Here is a 19,075-nt window from a genome sequence, read left to right as displayed (position 1 = left end):
GAAACAGTGCCCCATCATTGGTATTAATGGTAGGAATAGTGCCTCATCATTGGTGTCAGTGGGAGGAATAATGCCCCATCATTGGTGTCAGTGGGAGGAATAGTGCCCCATCATTGATATCAGTGGGAGGAATAGTGCTCCATCATTGGTATCAGTGGGAGGAATAGTGTCCCATCATAGGTGTCAGTGGGAGGAATAGTGCCCCATAATTGGTGTCAGAGGAAGAAATAGTGCCCCATCATTGGTGTCAGTGGGAGGAAAAGTGCCCCATCATTGGTATTACTGGGAGGAATAGTGCCCCATCATTGGTATTACTGGGAGGAATAGTGCCCCATCATTGGTATTACTGGGAGGAATAGTGCCCCGTCATTGGTATTACTGGGAGGAATAGTGCGCCATCATTGGTATTAATGGGATTAATAGTGCCCCATTGTTGGTATTACTGGGAGGAACGGTGCCCCATCATTGGTATTACAGGGAGGAATAGTGACCCTTCATTGGTATTACTGGGAGGAATAGTGCCCCTTCATTGGTATTGCTGGAAGGAATAGTGCCCCTTCATTGGTATTACTGGGAGGAATAGTGCCCCATCATTGGTATTACTGGGAGGAATAGTGCCCCATCATTGGTATTACTGGGAGGAATAGTGCTCCATCATTGGTATTAATGGTAGGAATACTGCCCAATCATTGGTATTACTGGGTGGAATAGTGCCCAATCATTGGTATTACTGGGTGGAATAGTGCCCAATCATTGGTATTAATGGGAGGAATAATGCCCCCCTCCCCCCAGAAAAAGTGTACCACAAGGAAGTGAATATATCAGTGCCATTTCAAAAACTGGGAAAAATAAATCCTTCCAAATGGACATCCCACCAGCCAGAATGGTAAGGAAACACGCCACCAATTCACCACAGTGTGCGTAGATCCACCTTACCAGATAGTATGACCACCAATGAAAGGATGGTCACACAAGCTTTAAATATCATCCACGCCAGGATATCTCTGTCTTTCACAACAAAACTCCCCCCGCACACCTCGTCTCACAGATAACCAAAAAATTTGAAATAGAGAGAAAGGACTCTTATAGTGTAGTAGGTACAAAATCCTCTAATTTATTATGGTTAAAAAGACGGAACCGGCATAATCTCAAGGAACAGCTATACAAGCTTCTAAACCTCCGCTCGTACCCAGCAACAGCCCACTTCTGGTTCTCGGCCTGCATGATGGAGTCACCTCCTTTGGCCCTGCCCAATGCATTTCGTCATAGCAGACATCATCAGGGGGAGTGGCCCAATTTATTCACTACTATGTTTTTTGCACCAAAGCTATTAAATGCTGCCCACAACCCCAACAAACTCAAAACACATAATTGGATAGACACATAGATTGAATACAGTACAAAGCTCACATTTGCCATTGTAGTTTCCTCTGGACTGAACAAAATTTCCAAACAATGTTATTATTCCACTCCAGTTTTTTTTTTTATAGACTACCTTATGTCAGGGAGGTTAGATGGGGGGTTGGAGTCCAAATCAGCCGCAAGCAGCCTAAGGTGACAATGCTATTACTCCATGGATACAGTGCAGTAAGTGAGCGTTGTCACCCTGGGACAGGAAGTGTGTTACTGGCAGGATCACCAGGTGAAAATGAAAAAAAGCCTCGAAAAGGAAAATAATGCAGCCAACACACATACAAGTACTGGTGAGCTGAAATAAATTACATGGTTGTTTTTGGGTTTAGATACACTGTTTCAAATACAAATACTTCAAATACAATCTACCAATAAGCATGCAAGCTGTGCTGGCTATAAATATTTGAAATCCAGCATGCTTTGCAAACTGAGTGCCATGAATGCACTGTGTTCTTTTTTTATTTTATTTTATTTTTTTTTATTTTTACTTTAAAAATTCAGAATATAAACTTGTAGATTGAAATTAATTGAGGAGGAATCATATTTCTTCAAGTCAATACTTGCATGTCCACCATGTGGACAATCTGGAGGATCCATTTCCAAAAGCACGTACAGTAGATGACGTCAGAATGTGGTTTATTTTAATCAAGAAGCATCACTTCCCCAAAAAAAAACACATGATAATGTATCAAAGACAGGAAGGCTATAAGGGCATTGGCACATGGCTTCTCAGGGTCATCTTGCTCCGTCTGGATCTGGTTTTCTGAGATGCCGTTACTTGTGATAATAGGCTCCAGTCTTTATCAATAGTTATTCTTCTTTGAAGGACATCATCATTAAGAAGATCAGCAGGATTCCTCGACATCCTATGACATAACCAGGTACGATATCTTCATTTGCATTGCTTACTCTGCTCACCCTAGATTCTGAGTATGTTGAGTATGGTATAGGATAGTACAGGGGCGGACTGACAACTCATGGGGCCCCCGGGCAATAGGGGATCATGGGGCCCCTGTGTCCTTGCCCAAACTTAAAAAAGCCTATGAAAAAGATACCAGGGGCATTTCATGGGGCCCCCTACTGACCCTGGGGGTCATGGGGCTCCTGTGTCCTTGCCCAAGCTAAAAAAATCATATGAAAAAGGTACCAGGGGAATCTCATGGGGCCCCCTACTGACCCCAGGGGATCATGGGGCTCCTGTGTCCTTGCCCAAACTCAAAAAAGCCTATGAAAAAGGTACCTGGGGCATCTCATAGGGCCCCCTACTGGCCCCAGGGGATCATGGGGCCCCTGTGTCCTTGCCCAAACTCAAAAAAGCCTATGAAAAACGTACCGGGGGGCATCTCATGGGGCCCCCTACTGACCCCGGGCCCTCGGGCAGTGCCCGAGTTTCCAAATGGTCAGTCCGCCCCTGGGATAGTATAGTATAGAATAGTATTAGTACAATGTAGTATAAGAGATCCTTTCTCATTTTGATCCTTTCTTCATTTGATCATTCCTGGATTTCCCCCACTCCAGGCAAGAATATAGACATATCTGGTGATTGGAGGCATACTTACTGGGTCTAGGATCCCAAAAAAACCCTAAAAGGTGTTTTTTTCCCCAATATCTGGTGAGTGCGGTGTAGTATTTGAGCACTAATTTGGTGCAAGCACGGGCTAAAAGTTTCTTTGGAAAGAGGACTTTCATGAATTTATAATTTTTTTTTATATTTTTTTATATTTTTTAATTGTATATATTTTTTGTCACTATTGATTTAGAGTGGGACTTACATATTATTATTCTTTATTTTTTTTGTTGCAGTGTGTATATTTTTTTATTTATTTTTATATATTTGCGCTGTTTTGATGTTTTATGTATTTTTTGTGTTTACACTAATGAGCAGCAGCATTTATTTATTTGGTATATAATTTTCACGAATTTTGGCGCTGGTGATTTTTGTTTAAAAGATTTGTTTTTGGGCTTAATTTCCTATCTTTGGCATTTGTTTCATATATTCGTTGGCCTGGGAGGATTCGAAAAATTTAGCAGTTTTTTTGAAAGATTGCTATATATTAGTTTTCAGGTGGATTCATTATAAATACCGTGTATCCAGTGGTGTATTTATGTTTTGTGGTGCCCTAGGCAACACAAAAATTGGCCACCCCCCCTTCCTTGCGGAGAGAGCTGGACACCGATCAACACCACCGCCCCTGCGGAGAGAGACTGACATTGATCAACAACACCCCTGTCCCCCCACCCGAGAGAGCCTTCCACTACCATTGCCCTCCATGCACCAGCCACCTCCCCTGGCAAGAGAGAGAAAGACACTCACTTTCACATCTCCGGACATCCCCAGGAACGAGGGTCAGGCTCTACATTCACCGTCAAGCAGTCCACAGTCTTTCTCGGTTTCCACCTGGTCCCCATGCTGCGTGTGTCCCTTCTTCCATCTCTTCTTCCAAGAAGGCGGCATTGCCCCCTCCCCCCAAAAAGAATGCCACCCTAGGCTAATGCCTTGTGGTAAATACTCCCCTGCGTGTATCAAAACTATCTGATACTTTCGGACACAATGGAATAAATAATGTAAAATTCAGCGGCCCCAAATTTTTGAAACCTGAGAATTGCTTTAGGCTGTGGAACTGAACCGACGCACTGTGATAATTAAAATTCAATTGAAAACACAAATTTACTCGAATCTGAATTATAGAATTAATTTTCAAATTGAATTAATTTCCCCATGGGCCCAAACTACTCCCGCACCATGTAGCATCCTTTGAATGTAACAAATGCCTTAATTTATATTATAACTTTTTTTTGGATTAGTTGAAGTGCGTTACTCTGTCCGTTCGGAGCTTCGTATACATCTGAATGTCCGAAAATCAAATTTTCGTCCGAAAATCTATTTTTTTATGCAATGAGATGGGCATGTCTACAGTATATTTACTGTTTTTGAAATAGAGTTGATCCAGAGTTTTGGACAGACTTTCCATGAATTTCCATGTTATTTTTTGTGGTTTTGAAAAAGCTTTCTGGGAGAAAGGGATTAACCAGTTGCTGACCGTAGATAGCTGAATGACGGCTACACTGCGGTTGGCCAGTTCTGGGAGGGCGTCATATGACGTCCTCCCAGAACGTGCTCTCCTGCATGCCCCCGAGGACGCGCACCCGGCAATCTCCGTGATCGTTGTGTCCTACGGACACAGCTGATCACGTGATGTGGTAAACGGCCAACCACAGCGGCCTTTTACCATGTGATCAGCCATGTCCAATGACACGCTGATCACAGGGAAATGCAATTGCCGGTGCTCGGCTGCACTTTCCTTGCGCTGTCAGATCGTGAGGAAAGTACTGCCGAGAACCGACAGTTGTTAGAGCAGGGATCGGCACCGATCATCAGGGCACTGATGATCAGTGCCCTGATGATCGGTGCCCAGCAGTGCCACCCACCAGTTCCGCCCAGTTGTGCCCAGCAGTGCGCCCACCTGTGCTCAGCAGTGCAACCACCTGTGCCCAGCAGTGTCCACCTGTGCCATCCAGAAGTGCCACCTGCCTGTGCCCAGCAGTGCCACCCACCTGTGCCCAGCAGTGCCACCCACCTGTGCCCACCCACCTATGCCCACCAGTGCCACCCACCTGTGCCCACCTGTTCCACCCACCAGTGCCCATCAGTGCAGCCCAGCAGTGCTGCCAGTCAGTGCCACAAGTCAGTGCCCAGCGGTTGTGCCAGTTAGTGCCCAGCAGTTGCGCCAGTCAATGCCTAACAGTGCCACCAGTCAATACCTAGCAGTGCCACCAGTCAGTGCCCAGCAGTGATGCCAGTCAGTGCCACCTATCAGTGCTGTCTATCAGTACTCATCATCAGTGCTGCCTATCAATGTCACCTAGCCGTGACACCTCATTAGTGCTGCCTATCAGTGCCCTTCAGTGCTGCCTATCTGTGCCCATCAGTGCTGCCTATCAGTGCCCATCAGTGCTGCCTATCAGTGCCCATCAGTGCTGCCTCATCAACGCACATCAGTGAAGGAGAAAAATTACCTGTTTGCAAAATTTTATAATAGAAGCAAAGAAATTTTTTTTGTTTATAACGCAAAAAGTAAAACACCCAACGGCGATTAAATAGCACCAAAAGAAAGCTCTATTTGTGAGAAAAAAGTGATACAAATTTCATATGGGTACAATCTTGCATGACCGCGTAATTGTCATTCAAAGTGAGACAGCGCTGAAAGCTGAAAATTGGCCTGGTAAAGAAGGGGGTATAAGTGCCCGGTAGGCGAGGGGTTAAAGACTGTTTCTTCCCTATATCTGCTTCTGCTGTTGCCTGAGCACACTTTGCTTCCATGCCAGTGTCAACAAATCCCACCATTCAGTCTTTATATCCCTGGTAGAACATAAAGGAGATGGTTCCTCTTTTCCTCATCAGCAAGGGCTGCCAGACCATTCTGCAAACTTTTCTATCGTTTTCTTATCTGTAATACATACTTTTCTTTGGATCTGCAGTGTGGGTGTACTGTCATAAGCGGCAGTGGGTTGAGTTTTTTAAGTTTACAATTCTCCTGTGAGTTAAAGATTGCGAAAATTGATCAGAATGATCTTAGCCCTTGTATCCGCTGCCCTTCCAGAAACCATTTTTGCTTCCTTCCTCTTTTACGCTGACTGCAACTGAGCTCTCCCTGCAACCTGCTTCATTACATCAATTAGGATCTGTAGGGTACTGGCATTTGTTCTATTCAGAACCGCTTTTCTCTGTAATTGTAAATATGAAATAGCTCAGCGCAGCTTGACTTAAAATGGGTGAGGACCAGAAGGTGGCCAGAAGATGGCCAGAAGCTGGTCAGAAGGTGGTCAGAAGAATTCCAGAAGGTTGCCAGAAGGTGGCCAGAAGGTGATCAGAAGAATTCCAGAAGGTGATCAGAAGAATTCCAGAAGGTGGCCAGAAGGTGGTCAGAAGAATTCCAGAAGGTGGTCAGAAGAATTCCAGAAGATGACCAGAAGGTGGCCAGAAGATGGCCAGAAGGTGGCCAGATGCAATAGTGAAGGAACACAGAAGCATTAGAAAATAATATTCAATGCAAGCTGAATACATTTGTCTCTATACAGAAGCACCTAATATTATGTTTGTTTATTGGTTGTATTTCTCTTCAGGACAAAATTAGGATTGTGTAATATCGGTAGAGCGATGGGACTGCAGCTTCCATTCCAGATCATTCTAATCTGTAAGTATGTGATTTTCTCAATACCTCCTTTGTGTTTTTTATATAGATATTTTAATATATATCAACTGTATAAACTAAAGCTCAAATGCTTAGAATCACCCAGCAATGCTCATGTTTTTCATTATAAGTTGTACATTCATTCCCCAAAGTAGCATTGGCCAAAAATTATATTCAGTCAGTTTGCCAATACCATAGCATTCTTTTTTATTTCCTTTAATTCTTCTGTTCATTAGATTTTACATGAATAAAATCAGAGCTTTTTTGCAGTAGGAACGTGGAGGAATACAGTTCCTGCACCTCCAGCACTGAATGTATGTAATGGCAAGGGGTGCTTGGGTGTGAAGGAGGGTCTATTGATGCTGGCTACTGGGGGATCTTTGTAGTTGGGAGGGATCTATACTATATTGCCAAACATATTGGGACACCCCTCCAAATCATTAGATTCAGGTGTTCCAATCACCTCCATGGCCACGGGTGTGTAAAATTAAGCCCCTAGGCATGCAGACTGCTTCTACAAACATTTGTGAAAGAATGGGTCGCTCTCAGGAGCTCAGTGACTCCAAGCGTGGTCCCGTGATAGGTGGCCACCTGTGCAATAAGTCCATCCGTGACATTTCCTGGCTACTAAATATTCCACGCTCAACTGTTAGTGGGATTATAACAAAGTGGAAGCAACTGGGAATAACAGCAACTCAGCCACCAGCCACGGAAAATGACAGAGCGGGGTCAGCGCATGCTGAAGAGCACAGTGCGCAGAAGTCACCAACTGTCTGCAGAGTTAATAGCTGAAGACCTCCAAACTTGGTGTGGCCGTCAGATGAGCACAACAACAGTGCGTAGAGAGCTTCATGGAATGGGTTTCCATGGCCAAGCACCTGCATCCAAGCCTTACATCACCAAGTGCAATGCAAAGTGTCGGATGCCGTGGTGCAAAGCACGCCACCACTGGACTCTAGAGCAGGGGAGATGTGTTCTTTGGAGTGATGACTCACGCATCTCTGTCTGGCAATCCGATGGACGTGTCTGGGTTTGGCGGTTGCCAGGAGAACGGTACTTGCCTGACTGCATTGTGCCAAGTGTAAAGTTTGGTGGAGGGGGGATTATGGTGTGGGCTTTTTTCTTCAGGGTTTGGGCTTGGCCCCTTCGTTCCAGTGAAGGGAACTCTTAAGTTGTCAGCATATCAAGACATTTCGGACAACTTACTGCTCCCATCTTTGTGGGAACAGTTTGGGGATGGCCCCTTCCTGTTCCAACATGACTGCGCACCAGTGCACAAAGCAAGGTCCATGTAGACATGGATGAGTGAGTCTGGGGTGGAGGAACTTAACTGGCCTGCACAGAGTCCTGACCTCAACCCCATAGAACACCTTTGGGATGAATTAGAGTGGAGACTGTGATCCAGGCCTCCTCCCCCGACATCAATGCCTGACCTGACAAATGTGCTTCTGGAAGAATGGTCCAACCTTCCCATAGACACCCTCCTAAACCTTGTGGATGGCCTTCCCAGAAGAGTTGAAGCTGTTATAGCTGCAAAGGGCGGCGCCAACTCAATATTGAACCCTACGGACTAAGACTGGGGGGCCATTAAAGTTCATGTGCGTGGAAAGGGCGGGGCCAACTCAATATTGAACCCTACAGACCAAGACTGGGGGGCCATTAAAGTTCATGTGCGTGGAAAGGGTGGGGCCAACTCAATATTGAACCCTACGGACTAAGACTGGGTTGCCATTAAAGTTCATGTGTGTAGAAAGGCAGGCAGCCCAATACTTTTGGCGAAATAGAGTATTTTTGCATGGGGGGTCTACTGTTGCTGGGGAGGTCTATTGTTGTGGGGGTGTCTATTGCTGGGGGATCTATTGTTGCTGTGGGCTTCTATTGTTGATGACTGCAAGGGGATCTATCTTACTTCTTTTCTTGTTATCATTAAAATAAAATACTTAGCACCATAAAATACTTGGTTCTGCGTTCTCAAAAAGGGGTTGTATTGTTAGGTGGGTAGAGGGTGGAATCAAGGGATGCTGCTCAGACGTGGGTAGGGGGTGAAGACAATCGGTGACTCAGAAAAAGGAAGTTCCTGCACCTATTCTCTGAGACAAAAAAACCCTGAGTAAAATAATCAATTTGCAGCAATTATAGCACAGGTGTCAAACACCAGGTCCGCGGCCTGAATCCGGCCCTCCAGGCAGTTTCATGTGGCCCTTGCACCTTTCCTGTAAGTTCCCTCTTGTATCCGCCCCACCTTGTCTAAGCAGTTGGCAGCAGAGAAGAGAATAGAACTCCTCTGCCAAATCCTGCACCTCTCGGTGCAGCTGCAGCACCCCCTCATCTCTGCCTCCCCTGGTCTCAGCATTCAGCAGACTCTGGAAACTGACTCCTCTGGTCCTCCTCCAGACCCTGTGCTTTCCAGCTCTGCCCCCAAAGAGGATGCACAGTGATGTTAGGAGGGGTGTGGGATTCTTGACATCTGATGTAATGGGAAGATGGGGGTGCTCTGGACATCTAGTCTTTCAGATACAACCAGCCCTTTGAGGGCAACCATAATGTTGATATGGCCCACGATGAAATGGAGTTTGACACCCCTGAATTACAGTTTTGATGACCTTACTACTAGGGGCGGACTGACAACTCATGGGGCCCCCGGGCAATAGGGAATAATGGGGCCCCTGTGTCTTTGCCCACATTCAAAAATGTGATACATTTATTGAACCAATTCTGCTCTTTGGACATACTACACACATCCAAAGAGTAAACAGTAGAAGCTGATGGCTGCAGTAACCATCAGCTTGTATGTTTCTTGTTCAGCCGCCTCCTGGCTTGGAAGTAAAAGTGAACTCCAACCAGGGGCAGACTGACAACTCATGGGGCCCCTTTGTCCTTGCCCACACTTAAAAAAGCCTATAAAAAAGGTACCAGGGGCATTTCATGGGGCCCCCTACTGACCCTGGGCCCTCGGGCAGTTTTCCCGAGTGCTCGAATGGTCAGTCAACCCCCATCTTTAGTTTTTCCCAGTGGTGATCTTTTCTTTGACCTTTTGGTAAAGCTGTTCCCACAAGAGGTAGACAGATTTGAGATCTGGTAATTCTGCCGGAAAAGACATTACTCCGTCTTCTTTTCCCATAGTTTGGCATAGATAAGAAGTCTATTTCAAGTTGTTGTCCTGCTGTGTTATGAAATTTGCCCTTATTAATAGGGATGGGATTCATGTTCGAGTCAAACATAAGATCGACTCGAACATTGACCGTTCATGTGTTTGGCGAACACACGAACGATATGGGCGATCAGTGGGCTATTCTCCTGCCGCGCCTCACAATGCACTGCACCCTGACAGTGCATTGTGATAGGTCAAGCAATACACCTGACCACAGGTCAGGTGCAATGCTTTGACCATTTAAAGTGTCTGATGATGTCACAAGGGGGTGGGTGAACCTCGCCCCCTTGTGACGTCATAACAGTATATAAGAACTGTCATCGTGGGCGTAGCTGTCCGACAGCGGGAGCCAGAGTCGCGAGCGCAGTGGGGTTTTTTTTCATTTTTTTGGGTAGCGGAGGTGGCGGGCATCGTGATTGACGTTGGATCTACTTAGGGGGACTTTTTTAATTTTTATTTTTAATAAAGGACTTGTCAAAGACTGTCTCCTCTCTTTTTTTACACTTTTATTTTTGCAAATGGGTTGCGATACCATGTACCCATAAGGGGGTCGGGTTCAGGGGGCCCCCTTGATAAAGGGGGCTTCCAGATTCTGATAAGCCCCCCGCCTGCAGACCCCCACAGCCACAGTTGTGGGGAAGAGGCCCTTATCCCCATCAACATGGGGACAAGGTGCTTCAAGGGGGAACCCCCGCACCAAAGCACCTCCCATGTTGAGGGCATGTGGCCTGGTATGGTTCAGGAAGGGGGGGGCACTCGCTCATCCCCCCCCTTTCCTGACCTGCCAGGCTGTATGCTCAGATAAGGGTCTGGTATAGATTTTGTGGGGACCCCCACACCATTTAAAACATTTTTGGCATGGGGGTTCCTCTCAAAATTCATACCAGACCCGAAGGGCTTGGTATGGATGGGAGGGGGCACCCTATGCTGTTTTTTAAAACATTTTTTAATTGTCAGGCAATGCCAACAATTCTTTTGACATTCAACTGTCAACCCCACCAAGAGCTGAAACATCAATAAATGTTTCACTCCTAAATTGGACTTAATAATATAACTCATGCCATATTTTAGTAACTGAGCCGTATATTACCACACACTCAAATGCAGTAAGATACCGATCAGAAAATTGTTTGTGTTCAAAGTTCAAGTTGAACAGGGGGGTGTTCGACCCATCTCTACTTATAAAGTGCTGACCACAGAGGGATGGCATAACATTGTAAAAAAGTATTGGCAACCTTCTAGTTTACTATTCCTTGCACTCTGAGCTGCGGTATGGGGAGACCCTTATTCATCTAAAGCTCTTTTGACCATTGGTCATAATTGCCTGTGTGCCTATCATCCATTGTTGAGGCTTTTTGCCCCAGGTCCAGCCTTCATCTCTGCACACCCCTATTTGTTGTTTCTTCCCGCTGTTGACCATTGAATCCTAATGGTCCACATTGCAGGGTAAGAGACTGGGACGACCACGCCTAGGGAGAGTAGCAACAGTGCTAAACTTTCTCCATTTGTAGACTTTCTGTCTTACCGTGACACATGAACATCAAGGCTTTTTGAGATACTTTTGTAACCCTTTCCAGCTTCATGCCAGTCAACAATTCTTGATCGTAGGTCTTCTGAGAGCTCTTTTCTGCGAGGCATGGTTCACATCAGACAGTGCTTCTTGAAACCAGTAAACCCAAAACAGGTGTGTGTTTTTTAAGGGCAGGACAGCTGTCAGCAACACATCCAATATCATCACACTGATTGGAGTCAAGGTTGGCTCACTCCTGGCTCCAATTAGCTCTGGGAGAAGTCATTAAGCTAGGGCCTCACATACTTTTTCCTCCCTGCACTGTGAATGTTTACATGTTATGTGCAATTAAACCATGGCAACATCTAATGTGTGTGTAGTATTATGTTCAGCAGACTGTGTTCTTCTATTGTTGTGACTTAGATGACGTTCAGAGCACATTTTATGCCCAATTCATGCAAAACTCCACGTAATCCCAAGGGGTTCACATACTTTTTCTTGCAACTGTAAATATATAAACAAAACAACAACATATATATAAAGTATTAATTCAAATATTTGCCTAATATGTGAGCATAGACCACACAAGTCCCCAGAATGGATGATTTGGCCACAATGATATAAATCACATTATAAATGTCATATACTCTGAACGTAGGATGATAGTCCTGTGCATGGGCCTGTGGGCTGTGGTGGACCTTGAGTAGTAGTTATCTTAAGTGTAACTCAGGAGGACAGGAATTAGTGGCAGGTCCAGCAAAAAAACATTTTTGGGGATTTTAAGGATTTGGATTTTAAGGACAAAAAAATTCAGCTGCCCATATCTCTGGGTCTAGTAATTATTTGACATGATCAATTTTTATTGAAGGTCATCTCAGCTTATGTATTCATTTATCATATGCCCAGTTTTGAACTGGACAGGTTTTGGGAAACATTAATTTTAAATACACACCACATTAATTATTTATACTTCTTTTTTTTTCTCTCTGTTCTCTAACAGCTCTGATTGGACAGCTAGGTAAGTTTGCATTTTTCATACACATATTGTACGCTAGAAAATGATGTATCACATCATTTATTTTTTTTATAATGTATGGGTATGTAGTCATTCAGAATCAAATGACGTCAGCAAATATTCTGTTAATTGTTAGCAAATTTTACACATACAAACATTTTTATAAAACCAAATTCTTAATGGTTCCTATTAGATTTGCCCATCTAACTCTCTAAGGATGTCCTGATCCCCCATTATGTCCATCCCCTTCTCAACACTACTGTTCACAATACAGGCAGCTGGATACAACCAATGGAGAAAGGTAGGCCAGGAGCAAAAAAAAAAATTAAGCGCAGGGACGACATGACTAGAGGGACAACATATAGGGTTAAAAAAAGGGTAGGACGTTTTGGGATTATGGCTTACCTGATTGGATGGGGATGTTGGGGAGGGTTCACAGGGAGGAAAAGGAGGGTCCGACCTCAGGAAGTCCAGTGGGGGAAGTTGGAAGAAGAAGCTTCCCACCCTCCCTCCCCTTCGTGGTTTGGTTTGGATTCATCTTTCTTTTTCTTTCTCTTTCTTTCTTTCTCTCTCTCTCTCTCTCTCTTTCTTTCTCTTTTCTCTATGTTTTCTCTCTCTCTCTTGCCTCTTTCTCTCTTTTTTCCTCTCCACAGGGGGTGGGAAGGTCGCATTGGTCAGTGTCAGGCTCTCTCCTCCGCAGGGGTGGGAAGGTGGCATTGGTCAGTGTTAGGCTCTCTCCTCCGCGGAGGTAGGAAGGTGGCTTTGGTCAGTGTTAGGCTCTCTCCCCCGCAGGGGTGGGAAGGTGGCGTTGGTCAGTGTTAGGTTCTCTCCTCCGCGGGGGGGTGGGAAGGTGGCGTTGCTCAGTGTCAGGCTCTCTCCTCCGCGGGGGGTGGGAAGGTGGCGTTGGTCAGTGTCAGGCTCTCTCCTCCACGGGGGTGGGAAGGTGGTGTTGGTCAGTGTCAGGCTCTTTCCTCCGTGGGGGTGGGAAGGTGGTGTTGGTCAGTGTCAGGTTCTCTCCTCTGCGGGGGGGTGGGAAGGTGGCGTTGCTCAACGTCAGGCTCTCTCCTCCATGGTGGTGGGAAGGTGGCATTGGTCAGTGTCAGGCTGTCTCCTCCGCGGGGGTGGGAGGGTAGCGTTGGTCAGTGTCAGGCTCTCTCCACAGAGGTGGCCGATTTTCATGTTGCCTAGGCCAGCACAAACCTTACATACACCACTGAGGTAGATGTTCTGATTTTTTTTATAGATTATGTTTAATATCCCACAGGATCTGCAATGAGACCAGTGGTGACCTTCAATTCAGACTGGAATAAGATCCACTTAGGACAATCTATAACAATGACCTGCAATGTGGAGTCTCCTGCATTGTTCTATCTCTGGTACCATAATAACACTGAGATATCTAGAAGCAAGAACTATGTGATTGTATTTGCTGGGATGGAACACAGCGGATATTATAAGTGCCGTGCCAGCACTGGCGACACAAGTGAGGTTGTCACGTTGAGTGTTAGCCATGGTAAGGTCATCCAATATCAACATTCAAATATTCAAATATACTGTGTGTCTTTAAAAATACATTTAATCTGCATTTTTGGAATCCATTTACAAGTATATGTAAAAATATATGACTTTTCTATATGTTAAAAAATCTGAAGAATATATTTTAAAAAATATATTTTTTTAAATATATTCTTCAGATTTTTTTTAACATATAAAAACATTTTAACATATATTTTTTACATATATTGGTAATTGCATTCCAAAAATGTAGATTTGTATTTTTAAAGAAATACAGTATTTTTGAAATGTATTTTTAAAAATATTTTTCATATATTTTGTAATAAAAATGCATTTCAACATACAGTATGTATATATATATATTTATTGAAATATATTTTGAAATATATTGAATATGGCGAAAATTGTAGCATTTCAAATATAGGTTTATATATTTTGGAAGAATATTTTTAAAATATAGTTCAAACATATTTTTCTTCCATATGGGTGGGGATGTCACCCAGTGTCAGAATGTCCGCCGCAGTCCCGCTAAAAGTCACTGATTGCCGCCATTACTAGTAGAAAAAAAAATCCCATGGTCTTCTCACAGCAGAAATATGTCACATAGTCTCTGCAGCTCTCTAGCACACAGGCCAGCTCTGGTCTAGTACATGGAGCCCAATGCAGATCATTTCAACTCTGGGCTCCTGGGAACTTTACGAAGCTGGCTCCAAGCCCTAGCACCACAAGAGATCATTACCCCATCCTGTGCTCTCTCCCACATTCTGCCTGCCCTCCATGCTCACATTGTTCTCTCCATCTGGTATTGGATGGGGCTTACCATTCTTGATTGCCGCAGCCAATCACAGGTCCACCCTTGCCCATTTCTAGGAGTGGGCTTGTCAACACTTTAGCAGCAGCAACCAATGAAAATCCTGCTGTGTGCTCTCCTCTTCAGCCTCTCACTCGGCTCTCTGTCTCCAGTCAAAGAAAGAGGAAGGTGCTGCTGAGCTACTTAAAGAGATCATTACCCCATCCTGTGCTCTCTCCCACATTCTGCCTGCCCTCCATGCTCACATTGTTCTCTCCATCTGGTATTGGATGGGACTTAACATTCTTGATTGCCGCAGCCAATCACAGTCCACCCTTGCCCATTTCTAGGAGTGGACTTGTGAACACTTCAGCAGAAGCAACCAATGAAGATCCTGCTGTGTGCTCTCCTCTTCAGCCTCTCACTCGGCTCTCTGTCTCCAGTCAAAGAAAGAGGAAGGTGCTGCTGAGCTGCTTAAAGGGATCATTACCCCATCTGAGCGGCTTAAAGGGGACGCTTTTATCTTCTTATAACACTGTTCAACAGGTAAAAAGTTTTGGGCATAAAATTAGCTAATCTTACATAATTTTGGGGTGCTGAAAACGAAAATGACCCTAAAAAATGTTGATTGGCTCTAGTTTCCATGATATATTCACCCATCTAATGACGTAAGCCATTCAAAATTATGATGCAACTTCAGCTGCATATTGCGCAATTGATACTGGTGACCAATAGAAAATTGCATGTATACTGAGATGATGCAATATTAGCCTTTAATTGCATCACTTCACTGCATAAAAGCTGCAGTATCTGTAGCTGATTGTAGTTCGACAGCGTCTTTACATTTCGTTTTCTGCTTATATAGGCTACTCAGTAATGCCTCGAACTTGTGTGAATAAAGCAGATAATTTCTGCTATATCTGCGGTGAAATAACTTTTATCTCACAAAAAAGGAGGATAACAGGAATGATTAAGAAAGCCTACAACTTGTATTTTGGCTGCAAGATAGGAGACCAGGACAAGAGCTGGGCACCACATATATGCTGCAATTCTTGTTGAACGGCACTGGAGCAATGGTTGAATGGAAAAAAGGCATCTATGCCTTTCGCTGTGCCAATGATTTGGAGAGAGCCAACAGATCATGTTAGTAATTGTTACTTTTGTATGGTGCCTCCAACAAAAGGGCTAAATAAGAAGAAAAAGTTATCTGTGCACTATCCAAATATTCCATCGGCAATACGTCCAGTTCCTCATGGAGAGGGGCTACCAATTCCTAAAGCACCAGAATCCTTCGTGGTTGAGTCAAGTCAGGAAGAATCTGAAGCGTGTAGTCATCAACCGTCAACCTCACATGACCTAGACTTTCTTCCATCCACACCCACTGAACCACACCTCATTACACAAGTGGAATTGAGCGATCTTATCAGAGACCTGGATCTTCCAAAGAACGAGGCAGAGCTTTTGGGGTCAAGACTACAACAGTGGAATCTCCTAGCAAGTGATGTTCGTACGTCTTTCTACCGTCATCGTCAGAAAGATCTGATCCCATTCTTCGTCCAGGAAGGTGATATTGCTGTATGTAACAATGTTCATGGTTTAATCTCAGCCATCGGCGTATGCTATGATCCCGATGAGTGGAGGCTGTTCATTGATGCTTCAAAGGCGAGTCTTAAAGCTGTTTTGCTCCATAATGGCAATCAGGTGCCGTCAGTTCCAGTTGCATACGCAGTTTCAATGAAAGAAACGTATGAAAACTTGAAAGAGCTTTTAAGGTGCATCAACTATGATGAACATCAATGGTCGATTTGTGGTGACCTGAAGGTGATTGCTATCCTACTTGGACTTCAAGGTGGATATACTGAGTACTGCTGCTTCCTCTGTGAGTGGGACAGTCGTGCGAGAGAAATGCACTATGCCAAAAGAGACTGGCCATTACGCCAGTCATTGCAGCCTGGAGAAAACAATGTTAACTATCCAGCACTTGTAGACAGCAATAAGATCTTATTACCTCCATTACACATCAAGTTGGGATTAATGAAAAACTTTGTTAAGGCAATGGACAAGAATAAAGCAGGTTTCAAGTACCTGATTAGCAAATTTCCAGCACTTAGTGCTGCAAAAATAAATGAAGGAGTCTTTGTTGGGCCACAGATTCGTAAACTTATTCATGATGATGAGTTTCTTTCTCTGTTGCGTGGAAAGGAAAAGGCTGCCTGGACAGCATTTGAATCAGTGACATCAAATTTTCTTGAAAACAATAAAACACCAGACTACAAGAAAGTGGTAGAAAAACTCATCCAGACTTACAGAAATCTGGGTTGCAACATGTCTCTAAAAATTCATTTTCTACATTCGCATCTGGATTTTTTCCCACCAAACTGTGGAGCAGTGAGTGATGAACACGGAGAGCGCTTCCATCAAGACATTGCAGCTATGGAAAGAAGATATCAAGGTAAATGGAGCCCATCAATGCTTGCTGACTATTGCTGGACAGTTGTAAGAGATAGCCCTTTCCTCGAATACAAGAGAAAAGCCAAGAGAAGCAAAACCGACACAAACTGAAGACAAAACTAGTGAGAATCCTAAGTATTAAAATGATTCAACTTAGCTTATGGCTATAATTTTTCTTGGTAATCCTATGCAATATATTATGCCATTTAGGCTTTGTTATGTAGTCAATATCACTTGCTTTATATTTGTGGAAAGACATCTATCTATATAATTATTGTGCATTATGTAGTCATTACGCCTATAGTAGAAAACTTTCCGTTTACAGAAAAACTAGAGCCAATTGACAAATTTCATTGTTATATTTGAACTCAGAATGTGAAATTCATTAAGAAATGGATCCTTTTGTTTCCAAAACTGGCAAAAAATAAAAATTTGTTGAACAGTGTAATTAGGCACACATTGTACTTTAAACTACTAAAATGATAAATTTGCAGTACTGAGGTATTAAAAGCTGTCCATATGAAAATTTCAGTTTCAGTGTTCACTAATTTAAAGTATAATATCTAAATAAACCATTTAAATAACCAAATGTATTCATATACCACATTGTATTTTATTGTCAGTTTTGGTATTTTGGAGACCATCTACTCATGTCATTAATGTCTTAATAAATGAAAGATGCATCCAATTAAATGGAAATTGTAGTTTCTCCCAACACAAAATGATATGTTTCCATCGATGGTAAATCATCGCATCTTCCGATATAACAGATCTCACGGTGTGTTTCAGGTCCGGTCATCCTTCGGGCTCCTCTCTACGTATATGAAGGTGACAACATATCTCTCCAATGCTACAGTCCTCCGGAACTACTTGCAATGCAGACAATATTCTACAGGAACAATCAGACACTCTGGAAATCCTCCACCAACTATACCCTACAACTGACTGTAAAACATACGGACCTGACAGCCACCTACAGATGTTCCAAACATTTTCCTGTCACCAAAACGTACAGCGCCGGGACCACTATTTCCTACACAGGTAAATCCAACTGAGCGAATTTATATTTGTAGATTGCAAAATGCTAAGCAGTAAATTAAAATGATCTGATTGCAAACCAAGCGTAGGCAGGAGGGGGGAAGGGGGAGGACAACAGATAAGAGAGCATCTTGTTTTTAGAGATGGGCAGAACACCCCTTATTCGGTTTGCGGTCGAACACAACGAAAGTTCGACCGTGAACTTCAAACAGAGGGGGCAATTCACTAAGCCAGCTTTTCTCAACCAGGGTGCCCAAGCACCCTGGGGTGCCTTGAGGTTCCACCAGGGGTGCCTTGAGGTTCCACCAGGGGTGCCTTGGCAAAATGTCTACAAATTGCCCAAATCTTATATACAAGCTGGAAGAAGCCTGCCTTTAGTTGCACAAAGTCACAGGTTTTCATTGGGCACCATTACGACCATCTAGCTGCTGGCGTCCTGACAACCAAAGACGTCATCAGTTAAAAAGGAGGATGTCAGCTACCTGCACAGCATCCTAGTTTGACCCTCCCCTGCCCCTCTCCATCAGTGCTGGGGTCACATTATCTCAGTGATGTAGAAAAACTGATGGAGAGGAGAAACAATGGAATACTAGTCAGTACCAGTGTGTAAAGGTGTATTTGCTTTGGAAGAATAAATCGCCTCTAATGTTGGATGTCCTACATGTGTGGATGTTGCTGCGTTATATATAACTATTAGAATCGCTTTTCACATTGTAGAATGGGGTGCCCATAATTTTAAAGGGTGCCTTGACCCTTTTTAAACTGGGTGGGGTCCCCCCCATCCATACCAAGCCCTTCAGGTCTGATGGATTTTGAGGGGAACCCCTACGCTAATATTAAAAAAAAAATGGCATGGGGGTCCCCCCCAAAATCCATACCAGACCCTTATCTGAGCATGCAGGCCGGCAGGTCAGGAAAGGAGGAGAGACGAGCAAGCGCCCCCCCTCCCCCGAACCATACCAGGCCACATGTCCTCAACATAGGGGCGGGGGAGGCTTGG

At 44.1% G+C, this 19,075-nt stretch overlaps 1 protein-coding gene across 2 annotated transcripts in view; it reads left to right on the top strand.

The window, feature by feature from the left end:
• Positions 1-6,070: 6,070 nt before the first annotated feature.
• Positions 6,071-19,075, top strand: part of LOC149438234 (uncharacterized) — a 55,812-nt gene continuing 42,807 nt past the window's right edge. For both annotated transcript variants that reach the window (XM_089660103.1, XM_089660102.1), the window contains exons 1-4: positions 6,071-6,608; positions 12,267-12,284; positions 13,546-13,794; positions 17,827-18,078. In XM_089660103.1, coding sequence (XP_089516229.1) covers positions 6,572-6,608; positions 12,267-12,284; positions 13,546-13,794; positions 17,827-18,078 — 556 coding nt within the window. In that variant the 5' untranslated portion in view covers positions 6,071-6,571. The remainder of the gene's footprint in view (positions 6,609-12,266; positions 12,285-13,545; positions 13,795-17,826; positions 18,079-19,075) is intronic.

Source organism: Staurois parvus, unplaced genomic scaffold, assembly GCF_062004578.1.
Source record: "Staurois parvus isolate SC_StPar_1 unplaced genomic scaffold, SC_StPar_1.0 ptg001202l, whole genome shotgun sequence".
NCBI lineage: Eukaryota > Metazoa > Chordata > Amphibia > Anura > Ranidae > Staurois > Staurois parvus.
The sequence above is the reverse complement of the archived record's forward strand: the minus strand, read 5'-3'. Positions and strand labels throughout refer to the sequence as shown.